At 44.5% G+C, this 20,204-nt stretch overlaps 1 protein-coding gene across 9 annotated transcripts in view; it reads right to left on the minus strand.

The window, feature by feature from the left end:
- Positions 1 to 20,204, minus strand: part of MAPK8IP3 (mitogen-activated protein kinase 8 interacting protein 3) — a 107,429-nt gene that overhangs the window by 23,487 nt on the left and 63,738 nt on the right. For 7 of the 9 annotated variants that reach the window (XM_088452066.1, XM_088452073.1, XM_088452071.1 and 4 more), the window contains 11 exons: positions 19,532 to 19,549; positions 16,984 to 17,041; positions 16,466 to 16,618; positions 15,827 to 15,881; positions 13,324 to 13,472; positions 10,107 to 10,163; positions 7,541 to 7,711; positions 5,081 to 5,240; positions 4,638 to 4,733; positions 4,372 to 4,530; positions 2,336 to 2,501 (listed from right to left, as the gene is read on the minus strand). In XM_088452066.1, the coding sequence (XP_088308192.1) occupies positions 2,336 to 2,501; positions 4,372 to 4,530; positions 4,638 to 4,733; positions 5,081 to 5,240; positions 7,541 to 7,711; positions 10,107 to 10,163; positions 13,324 to 13,472; positions 15,827 to 15,881; positions 16,466 to 16,618; positions 16,984 to 17,041; positions 19,532 to 19,549 (1,242 nt within the window). The remainder of the gene's footprint in view (positions 1 to 2,335; positions 2,502 to 4,371; positions 4,531 to 4,637; positions 4,734 to 5,080; positions 5,241 to 7,540; positions 7,712 to 10,106; positions 10,164 to 13,323; positions 13,473 to 15,826; positions 15,882 to 16,465; positions 16,619 to 16,983; positions 17,042 to 19,531; positions 19,550 to 20,204) is intronic. The other 2 variants (XM_088452072.1, XM_088452068.1) reach the window with 1 other exon arrangement.

Genomic DNA, 20,204 nt, shown 5'->3' on the forward strand with positions numbered 1-20,204 from the left:
TTACAGATACCAATTGGCACATTAAAACCAGGCACATTTATGCACGTAGCATGGCCCCAATAAGAAAACGCCCCTTTCCCCTCAGCTTGCATCCTTACAGATACCATTTGGCACATTAAAACCAGGCACATTTATGCACCTAGCATGGCCCAAATAAGAAAACGCCCCTTTCCCCTCAGCTTGCACCCTTGCAGATACCATTTGGCACATTAAAGCCAGGCACATTTATGCACCTAGCATGGCCCAAATAAGAAAACGCCACTTTCCCCTCAGCTTGCACCCTTGCAGATACCATTTGGCACATTAAAACCAGGCACATTAATGCACGTAGCATGGCCCAAATAAGAAAACGCCCCTTTCCCCTCAGCTTGCATCCTTACAGATACCATTTGGCACATTAAAACCAGGCACATTTATGCACCTAGCATGGCCCAAATAAGAAAACGCCCCTTTCCCCTCAGCTTGCACCCTTGCAGATACCATTTGGCACATTAAAACCAGGCACATTTATGCACCTAGCATGGCCCAAATAAGAAAACGCCCCTTTCCCCTCAGCTTGCACCCTTGCAGATACCATTTGGCACACTAAAACCAGGCACATTTATGCACCTAGCATGGCCCAAATAAGAAAACGCCCCTTTCCCCTCAGCTTGCACCCTTGCAGATACCATTTGGCACATTAAAACCAGGCACATTAATGCACGTAGCATGGCCCAAATAAGAAAACGCCCCTTTCCCCTCAGCTTGCATCCTTACAGATACCATTTGGCACATTAAAACCAGGCACATTTATGCACCTAGCATGGCCCAAATAAGAAAACGCCCCTTTCTCCTCAGCTTGCACCCTTGCAGATACCATTTGGCACATTAAAACCAGGCACATTTATGCACCTAGCATGGCCCAAATAAGAAAACGCCACTTTCCCCTCAGCTTGCACCCTTGCAGATACCATTTGGCACACTAAAACCAGGCACATTTATGCACGTAGCATGGCCCAAATAAGAGAACGCCCCTTTCCCCTCAGCTTGCACCCTTGCAGATACCATTTGGCACATTAAAACCAGGCACATTTATGCACCTAGCATGGCCCAAATAAGAAAGCGCCCCTTTCCCCTCAGCTTGCACCCTTACAGATACCATTTGGCACATTAAAACCAGGCACATTTATGCACGTAGCATGGCCCAAATAAGAAACGCCCCTTTCCCCTCAGGTTGCACCCTTACAGATACCATTTGGCACATTAAAACCAGGCACATTTATGCACCTAGCATGGCCCAAATAAGAAAACGCCACTTTCCCCTCAGCTTGCATCCTTACAGATACCATTTGGCACATTAAAACCAGGCACATTTATGCACGTAGCATGGCCCCAATATGAAAACGCCCCTTTCCCCTCAGCTTGCATCCTTGCAGATACCATTTGGCACATTAAAACCAGGCACATTTATGCACGTAGCATGGCCCAAATAAGAAAACGCCACTTTCCCCTCAGCTTGCACCCTTACAGATACCATTTGGCACATTAAAACCAGGCACATTTATGCACGTAGCATGGCCCAAATAAGAAAACGCCAATTTCCCCTCAGCTTGCACCCTTACAGATACCATTTGGCACATTAAAACCAAGCACATTTATGCACGTAGCATGGCCCAAATAAGAAAACGCCACTTTCCCCTCAGCTTGCACCCTTACAGATACCATTTGGCACATTAAAACCAGGCACATTTATGCACGTAGCATGGCCCAAATAAGAAAAACGCCCCTTTCCCCTCAGCTTGCACCCTTACAGATACCATTTGGCACATTAAGACCAGGCACATTTATGCACGTAGCATGGCCCAAAAAGGAAAACGCCACTTTCCCCTCAGCTTGCACCCTTACAGATACCATTTGGCACATTAAAACCAGGCACATTTATGCACGTAGCATGGCCCAAATAAGAAAACGCCCCTTTCCCCTCAGCTTGCACCCTTACAGATACCATTTGGCACATTAAAACCAGGCACATTTATGCACGTAGCATGGCCCAAATAAGAAAACGCCCCTTTCCCCTCAGCTTGCACCCTTACAGATACCATTTGGCACATTAAAACCAGGCACATTTATGCACGTAGCATGGCCCAAATAAGAAAACGCCCCTTTCCCCTCAGCTTGCATCCTTACAGATACCATTTGCATGAGCAGCATTTCTGTACTTGTATAACATATGGGACAGATACAGTGCAGGGAGAGGAGTATGTGTTATCGTTTTGTAAATGACAAATTAAAAAAAAAAAAAAAGATGCCAAGTCAGGGACAGTGTAAACAGAAGGGTTTTGGATTACACTCATACCAGGGATACTGGAGATGCACAGCACATGGGCATTGCAAACTGTGAACTGGTCCACCAGAGTGCCCGGCTGGTTGGCATCTATAATCACAACCTTGCTAGTAGATAGCGTGCTGGTTAGGATCCATACACGGCTGGAAGTGGCATCTGCTTCATGGAGCTCCTTGGTCTGCAGATAGGGAGGAAAAGTATTCAGCATAATAGACAGAGGTAGAACAGTATATTGTACATAAGCGGAGTTACATGCAAATATTCAGGATCGGTGAAAAGTGTTAAACATCCGCCCCCCTGGCACCTTCTCTGGCAGCGGCAAATTCCCTTCTTGTCCCTGACATAGGTGGACAGGACAGCCAGCAGCAGCAGCAGCACTACAGGTCAGATTGGAAGTGAAATGATTAAACACCTCCCCATTGCTTTAAATCCAAAGGTTGGCAACGGCACAGTCCTGGGGGTGCCACAAAAAGTAAGTACACTGAAAGGCTGATACAGACTGAGAACTACTCCAGTGTGCGTAGTGTAAATTGTATAAACTTGCCCCGATCATGCACAGAAAATGGGTCACACACATACACTATGGGCCTGATTCAGAGAGGAACGCTAGCGCACATCTCCGACTATTAATAATAATAATAATAATAATTTTATTTATATAGCGCTTTTCTCCTAAAGGACTCAAAGTGCTTTACATTTACAGTACAAAATACAAAATAAGCTTAAACAAGGGACATTAGTGAAATGCTTGGGTGATGAATAGGTGAGTCTTGAGTCTATTTTTGAAGGATTCTAGAGTGGAGGCCTCTTGAACTGTGCAAGGAAGTGAGTTCCAAAAGGTTGGAGCCACAAAACTGAAGGCTCGACCCCCAGACGAATTCCGGGAGATTGTAGGTACTGTTAATAGTCCTTCGTCAACGGATCGCAGTAATCGAGTGGGACAGTAAGGAATCAGAAGCTGCTTCAGGTACCCTGGGCCATGGTCACGAAGGGCTTTGTAAGTTATTAATCCAATTTTGAAAGCAATTCGCCCTCTGACAGGCAGCCAGTGAAGGGAGGAGAGAATGGGTGTTATGGGTGACTATTAGAGGTCTGTGCATGCACAGCATGTGTACTGCCTATATAAATAAAGGATAATAATAATAATAATAATGTGCAGTCCTCCTTCTGCAATCCTCTCGCACTGCTTCCCAGCAGCAGCCTAATTGACATGCTGCAGCATTTGGGAGGCAGAGCGGGGGTGTTCCTGGGCAGCGTTCCCGGAATTGGGGGCTTATTGTCCCTGTTTTCTCGGAGGGACGAGGCCAGGGTCTGCATCACTGGACGCAGATTTCCTGTCCGTGGTCACAGCGATGATGTCACAGATGCAGAAAGGAGGTGTCTGTTTCCTTTTTAGATGGACAGAATTGTGCAGTGTGCGGCTCTGCTATTCCGTCCATAACTGAATCAGGCCCTATATGCAGCTTTGCAGAATTCTGGAGCACACGCGCACTGGACGAGGGAAGGAAGGGGCAATCTATCATAGGCCAAGTACAATGAGGGCCTGTTCCTGCAAATAGGAACAGATACGCGCGGGCACACAAATACATATACTGTATGTCTGTGAAAGGTATTATGTCCAGGTGGTCGACGGCTGGTGCAAATATACAATGATGACAGTTAAAAGCATTAGAAAACCTCTAGTGATTTGCAAATTGCGAATGCATTGCTGACATATATAGAGATTTTGGTGCATGTTCCAGCAATTTTCTTTTACTTACAGAAAATAAGCCAAGTTTTCCCTCACAAATGACCTGCATTGTGCGCAGCGCGAGGTTACGACAGAACCTTGCACCTGACTGAATCTACCCCTGTGTATGGGCAGAACGATCCTGCTGTAACTCAGGCTGAGACATCCTATGGGGGCTATATATGAAAACTGGCGCAAAGATGTATTTTAAAATGGAACTACTACATATGCACTGCATCACCTGAGAACAGATTACTATACAAAGACCAGTGCTCTGCTGTCGTTGGATGAACCTTTCCCCCAGTATTAATCTCCTCACCTTTTTCTTCTCTGGAGAGGTGTGCGTGCTCTTACTCTCGCCTTCCACTTCACGGTCGGATGTCAGAGGATCCCGGCCAGACACTGGTTTGGTCCCGGTCACAGACTCTTCCTCAAATGGTTTCCAGCCAGTTAAGTCCACACCGGCCGCACACCACAACTGTGAGGAGGATCAAGGCAGTCTTTATCTAACTGCAGGGGGCACTAGAGGAACAAAAGCCTCAGACACAATTGGGGAATGGATTGAACACAGGCCCGTAACGCTACCTTCATAGTGGGGTCTTTTTCCACGAGTGGTCTACAGTAGACGGGCACCGGGACGTTTTTCATACGGTTGTCCTCTTGACCTCCATTTGGACTCAGCTGACAGGTTATTAAACAACACACAAATAGAAGAGTTCTGTGAAAATCTTCTCGAATGATAACGGAGCATGTTATAGTTATAATAAAGGGTACCCGCGGCCAACATACAGTCAGTCTGTGGGCTGCAGTCAATATTTATGAGAAACCAATTCACAAAGACCTGGTCACTTTGCTGAGGCATTTTGTGCCTCGTGCCTCAGCAATGTCTCCAGCTGCTAATGAATTTATATAATTAATAGTGGTACTGCCCACAAAATGGCTAACTTCACTGTGTGTAAGTGACGAGTCCACTTTCATATTTATTTCCATCCATTTTTGTTTCCAGTTTACTAACTAAAGCCACCAACCTGCTTGTACTTAGCAGGTAGGCTCCACCCACAAGCTTGCAGGCGACCGTCATCATTACGCACGTGTTCCCGCACTTGGCGGTACTGCTCGCGTTTCTGCTCCCGGCGAGCTGTGGACGTGCAGTCGCTAAGAAGAGAAGCCACAGTGTTACTCCTCAATCTAGAAAAAGAGAGAAAGGGATAGGGGGAGCATAGTGTCAGGAGCATGAAGCAAAGCAGCTAGGGTTAGTGGCAATGCATGACCAATGTTCCTTCTAAGTTCCACCATCTGGAAATGGAGGAGCTAAAAGCGTCATATCATGAAGTGCAGCATGGAGAATCTGCCGTTCAGTACAACCCCAGAGTATTCCGACCACTCAGCTTAGAGGGAACAGTGTGCAAAAGCAATGGCTAAGCATTGGGGAGCATAGGCCGCAGCAAGGTCCAATCACAGTGTCTGGATCCAAATTTATCCCCCAGTGAGCTCTGTGAATGGCTTACACTGTTGCTATGGTTACAAATGAAGCAAGCTACTATTTAACCTGGGCAATTCCTTTTAATAATGTCAGTCTATAACTATAATGAATGTGCGCATTTATTAATATGGGATAGAAGAATGGCATGAATTTATTAGTAGATTAGAAGATTTTAAGCAAATAAAAAAATAAAAAAGCCAAAACCTGCATTGTGATATCATAATTAGTTAAATGGAAATATTCATTCTGATTTATATATGTAATCACAGGGAGAGACATATTTTTAAAACAGCAGAAGTAACCACATACCAAATTATCATAATTAAAACAACAAAAAAAAAACTACTGCACTATAACATTTACATTTAATAATCTAACAAATGAATAACAATCTAGCTAGGCTGGCTAATCTTCCCTTTAGGCGTGTTTTGTAACCTTTATCATACCTAGGGGTCTATTTACTAAGCAGTGTTAGGAGACAGAGTGAAAAGTGATAAGAAAGTGATAAGGTGCCAGCCAATCAGCTCCCAACTGTCATTTTTCAAACACAGCCTGTGAGATGACAGTTGGGAGCTGATTGGCTGGTACCTTATCACTTTCTTATCACTTTTCACTCTGTCTCCTAACACTGCTTAGTAAATAGACCCCCTCATTTGAAATATATTCTTCAATGAAATCAATATACACTCAAAATCTGTGGTTATAAAATATTGTAGTACAGTATTCCTTACATTATTATTAGAAAAAGAAAACTTCTCACAATTAAAGCAGATTTCCAAATATGGGCTGTTTTCAATTAGCGGCGAAAAGCCGTTTTTTGCGAAAAAGTATCGCTGATGACGTCATTTGCCAGCGGAAACTTATCCCCGTATTCAACTGTTGTGACTTTTCGAAAATGCATTGCAGTGTACCCGGCGGAATTGCGGTTTTGGGGGTGCAAAGGTAGGGAAACCACCCTGCACCCTTAGGACAGCTCCCCAAAGGTAAACTGCATCAAAAAAAATTCTTTACAAAAAAATAAAGAACACCCCAAAAAATTACTTTGAAAAAGTAAAAAGTTGGGGCACAAACTTAAAAACTAGCAAAATAGACTTTGGGGGGGGGGGGGGGTCTGCAAGTATGGGGGATGTGTATTTTTGTTTGCAGGTGTTGCTGAAGGTGCGCTTTTCATGCTTTTTAAGACCTCACTTTTTCAATTTTTAACCGTGCTAGCACCCATTTTCATGTACCCCAAATTTACTGGGGCTAGTTATTTTCTCAAAAAAAACTGCTAAATGCTATTCTTCACCACTTGTGCAAAGACGCTAATTAGCAGCTAATGAGAGCATTAAAATTAATACCTACAGCAGGCCTATTCGGGGGTATCTACCATGATCCCCAATGTTAGTGCATCTTTTGGGGGTGTCAGGCTGATTTCCCCAAATCTGACAGCACTTTTCGCCTGTTGGCGTTTCGCCAGGACTCGTTTTTGCGTCCTTTGGAATTGAATACGGGGATAAGCGGGGACGCGTGCGATACTATATTGCATGCAATACCAGCTTTGTCGGCGAAAAGTCCAGTATGCAAAAAGTATGGGACTTTTCACGGCTAATTGAATATGCCCCTATGTCTTTTATTTTTATCTTACTAAATGAAGTTAGTTAAAATACAACTCTAACAAAAAAAAACCAATAATAAGCTTTAATCATGGTCAGCTGAAATACTAAACGGCTTGAACACAACGAATTATTGGATCTATGTTTTGCAATTCAAGTGTCACATTCAGGCCAAGTAAGTGGTTAGCCGGTGGTAGGACTTGTACGTAGCCATACAGAGGACATGGCAAAAGGACCTTCATGTACCACCCAAGGGAGAGAAAACACATATACATACATGTACTCGCAGGGCTTTGGAAGAAGAGGCCTAAATTGCATTACCCATGTATAACAAGTACCTATGACATGCAGAAACGTCTCACCCCCATTTCAAGGGGGTTGTCTCTGTGCACAAATGTCCTTATACTTACTCATCAGGGAAGAACTCGATTGTGCGCCCCCCAGTGGATATCTGGCACATGGTGTGGCTGCGCCGTTGACTGAAGCCAGCAGGAGTGGGGGACTTGTAGTGAATGTTGACAGGGGGGTACGATCTCTTTGCAGGGGGAGGACTGGATGAAGAACTGAACAGTCTGCTGAAGCTGAAAACAGAGACAAGCAAATCATGTGTTTCTTACACTAGTATATTATTATGTATAGTCTCATAATAAAGATCTAACACACATAAACACAAGGCCAGTCATTTATGAGCCACAAAAGTTGAATACTTTTGTGCACTCATCGGGCAAGTGCAGGGATTTCAGGGCCAAATGATGGTATCTGTAGGGGTGTAATCGTTTTTTTGTTGGGCACGGATTAGGCACACTATTGAGTCTATTTTTACACCAACGTGCGAAGAACCCATGTAAGGTTATATAAACAAGATAATAGAACCTAATTATGTGGAAATCACGTCATATCTATATTTTCATGGGACGCGTTTCGCACCTTACTGTTGCATTTCTGAATTTTCTAGGTGCACTTTGGCCAATGTACAGCCATGGCCAAAAGTTTTGAGAATGACACAAGTATTGGTTTTCACAAAGTCTGCTGCTTCAGTTTTTATGATGGCAATTTGAATATCCTCCAGAATATCATAAAGCGTGATCAGATGAATTGCAATTAATTGCAAAGTCCCTCTTTGCCATGACAATGAACTTAATCTCAAAAACAAAATTTCTGCCCTGTCACAAAAGGACCAGCTGACATCATGTCAGTGATTCTCTCGTTAACACAGGTGAGAGTGTTGACGAGGAAAAGGCTGGAGATCACTCTGTCATGCTGATTGAGTTAGAATAACAGACTGGAAGCTTTAAAAGGAGGGTGGAGCTTGAAATCATTGTTCTTCCTCTGTTAACCGTGGTTACCTGCAAGGAAACACGTGCAGTCATCATTGCTTTGCACAAAAGGGGCTTCACAGAAAAGGATATTGCCGATAGTAAGATTGCACCTAAATCAACCATTTTTCAGATCATCAAGAACTTCAAGGAGAGAGGTTCAATAGTTGTGAAGAAGGCTTCAGGGCGCCCAAGAATGTTCAGAAAGCACCAGGAACGTCTTCTAAAGTTAATTTAGCTGCAGGATCGGGGCACCACCAGTGCAAAAGCTTGCTCAGGAATGGCAGCAGGCAGATGTGAGTGCTTCTTCACGCACAGTGAGGCAAAGACTTTTGGAGGATGGCCTGGTGTCAAGAAGGACAGCAAAGAAGCCACTTCTCTCCATTAGAGACAGACTGATGTTCTGCAAAAGGTACAGGGATTGGACTGCTGAGGACTGGAGTAAAGTTATTTTCTCTGATGAATCCCCTTTCAGATTGTTTGGGGTATCTGGAAAAATACTTATCCGGAGAAAGGAAAGGTTAGTGCTACCACCTGTGTCATGCCAACAGTAATGCATCCTGAGACCATTCATGTGTGGGGTTGCTTCTCAGCCAAGAGAGTGGGCTCACTCAAAATGTTGCCTAAGAACACAGCCATGAATAAAGAATGGTACCAAAACATCCTCAAAGAGCAACTTCTCCCAACCATCCAAGAACAGTTTGGTGATGAACAATGAACAATGCCTTTTCCAGCATGATGGAGCACCTTGTCATAAGGCAAAAGTGATAACTAAGGGCTCAGGGAACAAAACATCAACATTTTGGGACCATGGCCAGGAAACTCCTCAGACCTTAATCCCATTGAGAACTTGTGGTCAATCCTCAAGAAACAGGTGGACAAACAAAAACCCACAAATTCTGACAAACTCCAAGCATTGTTTTGGCAAGAATGGGCGCCCATCACTCAGTATGTGGCCCAGAAGTTGATTGACAGCATGCCAGGGCAAACTGCAGAGGTAATTGTCAATAAAAGCCTTTGACACTTATGAAATGCTTGTAATGTTACTTCAGTATACCACAGTAACATCTGACAAAAGGTCTAAAAACAATGAAGCAGCAAACCAAATTGGTGAAAACCAATACGTGTGTCATTCTCAAAAGTTTTGGCCATGGCTGTAATTTTAAACCTTCAAACGCCTAAAAGTCACAGGAAAGTCCTGATATTCCTTCACTGTCATGATTAATGTAGGCAACAAAAGAGGCTAAACCCTATCAGTATTTTAGGAGGACAACTTTAAAGTTGAAATTAATTAAAGGAGAGGCCCTAAAGCCGAAGCAGACTGGACTTCATTTGATTTTTTGCTCTTTACACCTTGCAAACGTTTACAATTTACACTTCATGCGACGGCTGAAAGATTTCTCTGTAGCGCTGAGCAGGATTCTGGGTACAGATAAAATGCAATATATTTCACAAAAACATTTCTGGGCATAAAATGAAAAGAAACCATCATAAAATCTGTGCTCATCTCATCTAATTAGAGCCACACAGCTGTCAAAAATATATTCGCAGATGGAGCAGAAAGTTTAAACACGTCCCTTGAGGCCCGGAGGTCGCACAGAAAGCTGTCCACACTTATACAAGTCAGACTGTCACACACACAGGACAAATTCATGCTTACAACTGCCAGATAGTGGATTTCTTTTTCTCCTGGACGGACGGATGTTCCCGGGAGGCCCTGGAATGAGACAGACGTTTGTGCCAATAGCGGTAATTACAGGTTACAGAAACAGTCACAGTAAGCAGTTTTAGCACGGTATGGATCTTACAAACCATAGTCCTCATTAGGTGACCTAAACTCAATTATAAGATGGTTACTGGTGCCACTGACTGACAAGCAAAGGATTTCATGTGACTCACAAAGGCGTAAACAGAAAAAGACAAAACAGAAAAAGGGATAATGATATTTAATAATGATATATGATATTTCCCACACGCACCTGATGTGAGCGTGACGCTAGAGCACAAGTCCTGTCCGCGAGAACGTAGCCTATGGGTGTTGGTGTTCTGCTAGCGGAGGAATCTAAAAATGTTCTCAAAGACTTTGATGGAATTACTATGCAATCTGACACCATATTCTATTAAAATAATTTTATTTGTAATGCAAAAACACCTTTTTAGTTTGTTTTGTTTTTTTGTTTGTTTTTTTAGACCATAAAAAAGTATTTTTTGCTGATATTTCTTAAAAACAAAGGGCCTGATTCAGAGCCACTCGTAAGCGGCCGCTCGTTCGCTCTGACCGATGTTCGCTCATCTGCGCATGCGTACGGATCGTTATATGCATGCGCGAACCAGTCAGTGCGGCCGAAATTCATGTGCTCGCAAAATAGCGAATGCCTGATAATTTCAGTGACAGGATGAGGCGTATGTGGGTGGTAACAGGGGAAGGTGCTTGAAAACGGGGAGTGGAGATCCGAATGCAGGCGTGCCAAACGGTCAAAACGGGCGTTTTAAGGGTGTGCATAATTAAAACAGCAGCGTCATTGACCACGTCACTGGGGGTTTTTTTAGTCAGAACTGCTCGCAAAATTGTGGTAGCAAAAACCAACCACAAGAATAGCGAGCAGCTCATACCCTGTTCGATGTACTCGATTAATCTAATGACGTAGGATGCGAGCGGCCAGGGGGCGTAGTTTCCCAAAAAACGACCGCAAGTTTTGTTCGCTCGTTCAGACCTAGAGGCGTGAACAGACCGCAAACAGCGAACGGTTCATTTGAATAGCCGCCCCTATTTTCAGGACGAGCGAGCGCAAATAGCGACCGGCTCTGAATCAGGCCCAAAGTGTTTTATAGCTGCTCTCTATTCTCTTCTGGCAGGATACAGATTCCATAGAATATGGAGTAGAAAGAAGAAATAGAACGATCTCAAGCACAAGCTAAGGCAAAACTGCCATTTCTTTTCCATTATAGAGTAACCAGTGACATCACTGTGACATCAGGCACATGAGGGACAATGAGTGGCCACTACTATTATCACATGACAATGAAGAATGGGCCAGCGCCTCCTTCATATATGGATGCAGCTAATTGGCCTGATTCTGCGCAAACAAGTCCAAAATCAAACGTCGAGTGATTTCTGTTGCATATTGCGCCAGCGTTTCAGGCGGTATATGCAATTGAGCGGCCACAATGCAAATGTACGCATTGGGTGTGTCATGGGCATGTAGCCAGGACTGTGCCCTATTCTGTACCATGTGCAGTACATGCCAAATTCCGTCTCATCCCCTAGACCTAGCATTGGGTAGGTGTCAGTGCTGATTATAGTGATAACGGCTGCTCTCGGACAGAGAACTGGGCCGTATGACTGAACACGAGCCTATAGCCGCATTACACAGCGGGTATTACATACGAATCAGGCTCAATATGACTGAACACGAGCCTATAGCCGCATTACACAGCGGGTATTACATATGAATCAGGCTCAATATGACTGAACACCAGCCTATAGCCGCATTACACAGCGTGTATTACATATGAATCAGGCTCAATATGACTGAACACGAGCCTATAGCCGCATTACACAGCGGGTATTACATATGAATCAGGCTCAATATGACTGAACACGAGCCTATAGCCGCATTACACAGCGGGTATTACATATGAATCAGGATCAATATGACTGAACACCAGCCTATAGCCGCATTACACAGCGGTTATTACATACGAATCAGGCTCAATATGACTGAACACGAGCCTATAGTCGCATTACACAGCGGGTATTACATACGAATCAGGCTCAATATGACTGAACACCAGCCTATAGCCGCATTACACAGCGGGTATTACATACGAATCAGGCTCAATATGACTGAACAAGAGCCTATAGCCGCATTACACAGCGGGTATTACATATGAATCAGGCTCAATATGACTGAACACGAGCCTATAGCCGCATTACACAGCGGGTATTACATACGAATCAGGCTCAATATGACTGAACACAAGCCTATAGCCGCATTACACAGCGGGTATTATATACGAATCAGGCTCAATATGACTGAACACCAGCCTATAGCCGCCTTACACAGCGGGTATTACATACGAATCAGGCTCAGTATGACTGAACACCAGCCTATAGCCGCATTACACAGCGGGTATTACATACGAATCAGGCTCAATATGACTGAACACGAGCCTATAGCCGCATTACACGGCGGGTATTACATACGAATCAGGCTCAATATGACTGAACACCAGCCTATAGCCGCATTACACAGCAGGTATTACATATGAATCAGGCTCAATATGACTGAATGCGAGCCTATAGCCGCATTACACAGCGGGTATTACATATGAATCAGGCTCAATATGACTGAACACCAGCCTATAGCCGCATTACACAGCGGGTATTACATATGAATCAGGCTCAATATGACTGAACACGAGCCTATAGCCGCATTACACAGCGGGTATTACATACGAATCAGGCTCAATATGACTGAACAGCTAAAAACAAATATCAGTGGTTTTGGGATTACTGCAAAATAGTCATTTTATATAACTCATGGATTTCATTTACTCCGAAGAGTTTTTGCTACTTTTGTAAATAAGTAGTACTGTTAGATTTGGAATATGAGCAACTATATGTTCTAATAGCCACTACCATTACCATGCATGGTAACTGCAAGCAGGCTGTCATCTTCTATACGTTGTACAATGTGCCAATGCCATCCAGCACAGCGGAGCCATTCACAAGCAACAATCACAGGTACCAGCAGATGGACTTCTATTTACTATGGGTGGTCTGTTAATAAATGGTAAGTGCCGATCCCTAGATCAAAATTCCGGTCTTTGAAATTATCAGGCCTTATGGCCCCTTCTCCTGAGCGTAGTATCACCTGATCATCTCTGTCCACCGCACAGCCTCCTGCAGCTCCATCAGCCTCTCCTTGTACTGGTTCCTCTCCATCAGGACACGAGCCATCTCCACCCGTGTAAACCTCCTGCGTTGTGCGATAGGGATGTTATCTTGCAGGGGCGAGGAGCTCTGGAGTGAATGAAATACATTTATAAGGACAATGGATCTGCTTCCTATGTAGAACACGGTATCATTAGTGAGACTGTGTTTATTTAGCCTAGTAGTGGCACAGTGGCGTGGGATGGCAAGGATCACATATGTACTTACTGGTAGTCATTGCATGAGTGAGCCTACTGATTACAATGCAGGTTTAGAATGCTAAGACTAATAAACATTCAAGACTCGTCACGTCACCACAATGCAGCCGCATCACATGAGGTTCCCTTATTGTGCACCTTCCCTTTGGTAGTGGACAAGCAAGGAAGGTCTATATCTACTTTCCAACTATGAGACTGATTCCGAGTCGCAAGCTATGCGGTTGTAATACCGAACACCAGCAGCCAGCGTTTTACGTACAGAATGCTAAGGCAACTGTCCGCCTGTAAACTGAGCCATACGCATCTATGCAATGGCACCGCCCCAGTCCTCCTTCCGTGTAGCTTACATTTAGCACATGCATCGGCACTTACACCTACCCTTGCTAGGTGCAGGAGTTGTGACTGTCCATTTTGCATACGCACGACTCCATAGTAACTATGGCTATATGCCCACGACACGCCCACGGAACATTCCTCTAACATGCGTACAGACCACCCAGGGGCGTATCTACCCATTGGCCAGGATGGCACTCGCCAGAGGCACCGACCAAAGGGGGGGCGCCACCCGGCAAGTGCCACCAGTAGCCAAGAGGTGGACAAGTCCCTCGGTCCCACAAGTGTAGGGCAGACCGCAGTGAGAGCGGTCTGCCCTACACAGTTTACAAACACGCAGCCGCCAGCGGCGGCTGTGTGTTTGTAATAGCAGCCAGCCAATGAGAGTCAGACAGACTCTCATTTGCTGCTGCATCGTCTGCGGAGGGAGCCGGCTGGAGCTCACTAGTGAGCTCCGTGTTCCGGCTCCCTCTGCAGCATGTGATGGGAGAGACGTCATGACGTATGATGTCTCTCCCATGCAGGAGAAGAGCGGGCGGGACTGAGCGGACAGCGGCGGTCGCGTCAGGAGCGAGGATCAGGTACGTTTTTTTTTTTTTTCTTTGTGTGTGTGTGTTTGGGGGGGGGGGGGGCACTGAAATAGGGGGTGGCCGCTACTGGGGGCAATTTATCGGGTGGTGCCCACTACAGGGGGTTATGTATAGGGGTGGCCACTACTGGAGGCACTCTATAGGGGAGGCCACTACTGGGGGCAATTTAGGGGTTGGTCACTACTGGGGGCACTCTATAGGGGTGGCCACTACTGGGGGGACTCTATAGGGGTGGCCTCTACTAGGGGCACTGAAATAAGGAGTGGCCGCTATTGGGGGCACTTTATGGGGGGGTGCCTGCTACTGGGGGCTCTGTATATGGGTGGCCACTACTGGGGACAATTTAGGGGGGTGACCACTACTGGGGGCACTCTATAGGGGTGGCCACTACTGGGGGCACTGAAATAGGGGGTGGCCGCTACTGAGGCACTTTATGGGGGGGGGGGTGCCTGCTACTGGGGGCTTTGTATATGGGTGGCCACTACTGGGGACAATTTAGGGGGGTGGCCACTACTGGGGGCACTGTATAGGGGGGACTACTACTGGGGGCACTGTATAGGGGGGGCTACTAATGGGGGCAATGCAGCATAGGGGGATTGCTACTGGAGAGTTACTACTGGGGGCACTGCATGGGGGGGGGCGCCAGTCCATTACATTGCCAGGGGAGCTTGGATCCCTAGATACACCCCTGACACCACTGCTACCTTGTAATGGCCATTCAGCTGTCCCTGAGAAATAACAGAGATGCGTACGACTCTGAAACACTCGTATGCTCTTAAAGAGACGTATACAGCCGTGACACATGAGCAGTTCGCTAACAAACGCTAGATACAGCCGCATTCTAACTTACATGTGACTCAGAATTATATGTGAGCCCTGGGTCTGCAGGTGGCAGAAAGATCTGAGGAGGGGAAACATTATAACAGTTTACAACAACCACTTTCCTTAAATTTAACTTTTTGGATTTTTTTGCCTAAAATACTGCTAATACTTTTAACCTTATTTATGACTTACATTAATCATTAGACTGAGTGGACACTAAGACAATATTTATCATCTAAACCTTTTGTGTGCTTGAAGGGTTTTTTTGTCTCTATATTTTGCGTTTTGTGCATCGCGGCCATTTCCCCAATGGATTAATAAGCTGTTTTGTCATGAATTCAGCCTACAAAATGGCTGCCTCCGTTGTGTATAGGTGGTACATGCATGAGAACATCTTCTATATCCTTATTAGACACAGAATAAGCTGTCAGGTGCATACATTCAAATTATACAACAGAGTTTTGATTCCAGACTCGCTTACCTCATCCACCTCCTCCTTAGGTTCTTGTAGGGCCACGATAGCTTCAGATCTCACCCTTATAGAATAATAATAAAAAATGTAAATAAAATTGGTATTTGTTATGTACTGAAGCTAAACCTTAAACTAAAGCCGGATTAACATAAATAACAGTACAAAGATTCCTATTCAGTACATTAAGGGGCTGATGCACAGTTGAACACAAGTCAGCCGTAATTGTTCCCACATGGCGTGTGCGGAAATGTGCTTATTCGCCCCCGTGTGCAGAGTGGTACTGATCTCTATGGCTGGGCTGCCTCTATCTGTACCCTTAGTATCATAGCCGTCAATATTATCAGTGTTTAATGGCGCCAGTCCTACACCTAGTGCAAAGGAACCATCTGAAAGCAGGCATAATCAGAAAGACACATGACTCTGCATAACCAGCAATTCTGCTGTCACGCCCTCATTGACCTTATCCTACACGTGACCGCCATGTTACCAACCAGTTATGCAGCTTCAGCCGGAAGTGGAGATGCGACTCTACACCACTCGTACATCCACAAAAACTGACTTATATTTAACGCTGCATCAGCCCCTTGGTGCCAAACAATCAAAGAAAAGAAGGACATTACTTGGCGTGGACAATATATTCAACTTTACCGTTTCAGCTCCTCCTCCAGTTCTTTAATACGGGTCTCCATTTTGATCTTGGCCTGTTTCGTGGCCTCTAGTTCCCCTTTCAGTACCTCCTGCTCCCCTGACAGCTGATCCACCTTCGCTATCAGGTCATTTTTAACCACATTTAATGCATTCCTAAGGAGGTTAAGTAAGAATAAAATAATAAAGAGTAGAGCTATTTGTTCAAAAATATATAAACACAAAAGCTAAATAACAATCAATATTCACTGAGTGTAACCCCACAGCAGTACAATAATACCACAAGTAGTAAAAGTAGTAATAGGAGCAGTAACCAATCAAACATCTGCTTTCTGTTTAACTTGTGCTACAACGATATAAAGAACAAACGGATTGGTTGCTGTGAGGTACAAATCATTTATGGATTTAATTAAATAATTTTAATAATTAATACCTTTCTATGCTTAAAAAAACAACAACAACATGGATAAGATACACAAGTAGCACATTTACAGTATAGCAGTTAAACTTGAAAATCTTACTTGGTCTCAAGAAGTTGGGAATTCTCTAAGAGTAGATTGCCTACTTCTTTTCCCATCCCTGTAAGAACCATAGAAAATTAGGCCCCTGGGCAGCAGAATTAAAATAGCTGATTATACAACTGGTATAAAACGAGTGATAATAACTCGGCTCTGAATATATAACCAGTATTTTTAAGCCTTCTTGTTTCTCCATCTTAAATCACAGATTTAGATGCTGCATATGACAACAGAATGACATACAGAAATTAGGATTTTCATACACAGTTCAAAATAAATGTATTACTGAGATCTCAAGAGCGTTTGCACCAGTGTTTCCCAAATGCGCTCCTCACGCACCCCCAACAGCTCATGTTTTCAGGATTCTCTTGTGCTGGAACAGCTAGGATAATTACTGACCCAGTTATGTAGACTGGGTCAGTAAATAGGGCCCAATTCCTATCCACACGCAATGCCGATATTTACACAAATTGAGCAATCACTCGCGCATTGAGGATTCACTTGCAAAGTGAGTAACAGGTAGTCAGCATTTGGGGGAGATAACGGGGGTGGTTAGAAAAATCCAGGCATGTTGGACCATTTAAACACTGTTTTCTGGCGTGCATAAAGTAGCCACTAGGTTCTTGCTCGCAACAGGAGAGCTCTCTGCGTGTCTGGAGTCCCGCTGTGTCTGCAGCACCCCAGACTTAAGCCGCATACACACTAGATGATTAATATGAACGATATGGACGATATATCGTTCAATGATATATTGTTCATATCGTTCAGTGTGTGTGCAGTGAACGACCAACGATGCGCGCTCCCACAGGTCGTTAACGATGTCTTTTGTCATCCGTACATGAAGGCCAATCTGACAATATCATCAAGAATTGCCTGATCAGAGATGGGGCAGGATGACTTCACTGAAAGATATCTTTAAAGATAAAAAAGTGTGTACACCCAATTTAATTTGTCCTGCACTACAGAAAGTTCAAGGGAAATCTTTCACCAATATCGTTCATACAGTACATCGTCTAGTGCAGGGGTGGGGACCCTTTTTTCTGCCGAGGGCCATTTTGATATATATAACATCATTTGCGGGCACGGTGGAGGCCACGCACCATCCGTGTGATGTCACACAGGGGACGTGGCCACAGCAATGCCCGGGCTCTCCTTAGGGAAAAAAAAAGCTGTTTCTTTGGGGGGCTCATTTCTATTCGTGTCCGTGAAAAATATTTTGTTTTACCTCCACAAAGAAAGTAATGTGTGAACTCTTGCAGAGTCTGTTCTTAATGAAAATAGGTTATTATTTTATGTTTAAATCAAAAGTCCTAATAAAAAGCATGGGACAGTTAGAGGACCCAAGTAGGACCCTATAGCCCCTGATACGGGTACAGAAGCTCCTGCAGTGTGTGCACGGAAAAAAATGTGTATATCTGTCCTTATGTAGCGCTGTAAGCATCTTGCCTTGTGCCCTCTCCTATCTGTACGATGGGTTTACTGGTAGTCATTATCATCTATGGGCACTCGTATACTTACCTACTCTCCCAGAAGGTGCGGGAGACTCACGATTTTTCAGGTAACACCTGGACCCCCAGAAGAGTGGGGTGGATTATCTACAACCCGCCCACTTCCTAGTGAAATGAGCATGATGGGGAGAGAATACTGGGAATCGTGGTACCGTATGGGGGGGGCATGAGGCAAAAATTATGCAAAGTGCCTTGTTTTAGCAAGGCAGTTGGCCATAGCAACCAAGAAGTGGAGATGCGATTGAATGAATGTACGCCGCCCATGCTTGTGGACACTTGGTTATGGAGCATGTGCAGTGTGAAAACACAAAACATACGGGCCAGGATGCATTATCATCAACAGCTCGCATAGACTATCACCTTATTCTGTGACTATATTGTGACCTTTTGCATCCTTCACTGGTGGGATTTGGTCTCAAGTGTTCCCAGTCCTATGCCAAGCGAACCACACACCAGAATGTACTACTCACCGTCATGCCAGTGCTACTAATACACTATACATTCTTCAAAGTGTGAATTTACACACAGCGCAGAAGGGCATAACTAAAGGAGATCAACTTGTCTGACCTTCGCAGGTGAAGCGACCTGCTACAGACAGGCCTGATCAGGGTTGTATTGCTCCACAGTCCATCAAGTACAAATACTATGTGGGAAGTGCTTCAATGCACAAGTAAGCCTGGAAATTATTTCAAATGTTGCAGAGGAGCTGGAGTGCACCCGTCGCCTACACACAGGGGTTTCAGCCATTTTGTGTGCTAAACCAGTATGTAACCTAGTAAATCCATTGCACTGGATTCTAATCAATATAGGTTCAGCCAACAAAATGGCTGCCTACAGGTACACACTACTTGGTCCACAATGCGCTCCTGAAATCTCAAAGCAATATGCACTCTGAAACAATGAAAAGAAACTTCAATTCCCCAACACACATAAATATAAAGCATTGTCTCCAGTTTATTTCCCCACAGAAGTAACAGAAATACAGCAAGAAGAAAAAAACAGGAGGCCTGTACTGACAGGAAGAACGCAGGCCTCGGCCTTACCAAAGAAATCATCCCTCACTAGGAGTGCAGCCACATTGGGAGAAGAGAGGGAGGCGGCAGAAAGGGTGGAAAAAAAAACAGAGCAGCCGTTAGCAAGTGATTGTAGATCAGCCGATATAGCAACTATTGCCATGCAATACTATGGCTACCATAGCCGAGACCCTCATATCTTCTCTGTGTAACTGTATGTGCTCATATTCATAACAATGTACTGCAAGCAACACACAGCAGCACCATTAACATGGTAAAGCACATGCTAATGGGGCTTCTAAGTATCTATTGCCTTATTCTGCTGAGTAAGAACCCAAATATAAACGTGCTCATGCATCAGAGCGCCTCGTAGTTTGTTCCTATTACTTAACTTTAAATACATGCTGTGCAGGAGTGAAATAGTATTATTTTATGTTTACTAACATATGCCTGTCACTTACAGTGCACCCTGTCACCTAGACAGCAGCCATTTTGTTTGCTGAGCCAACAAACTAAATTTTGCTATGGATAAAATATGTCTCAGCTTGCTGGGTATCCTAGGGGTATTCCCAATTTTGGGGGTCTGTTTCTAGAGCATAGAAGCATTACACAAATCTCATAGTCAACGTGCTGGGATCCGGTGGATCCGAGCACTGACCAATCAGGTAACAGCAGATCTAGGGGTATATTTTATATATATACT

Source organism: Taudactylus pleione, unplaced genomic scaffold, assembly GCF_031769625.1.
Source record: "Taudactylus pleione unplaced genomic scaffold, aTauple2 ptg000032l, whole genome shotgun sequence".
Classification (NCBI taxonomy): Eukaryota; Metazoa; Chordata; class Amphibia; order Anura; family Myobatrachidae; genus Taudactylus; species Taudactylus pleione.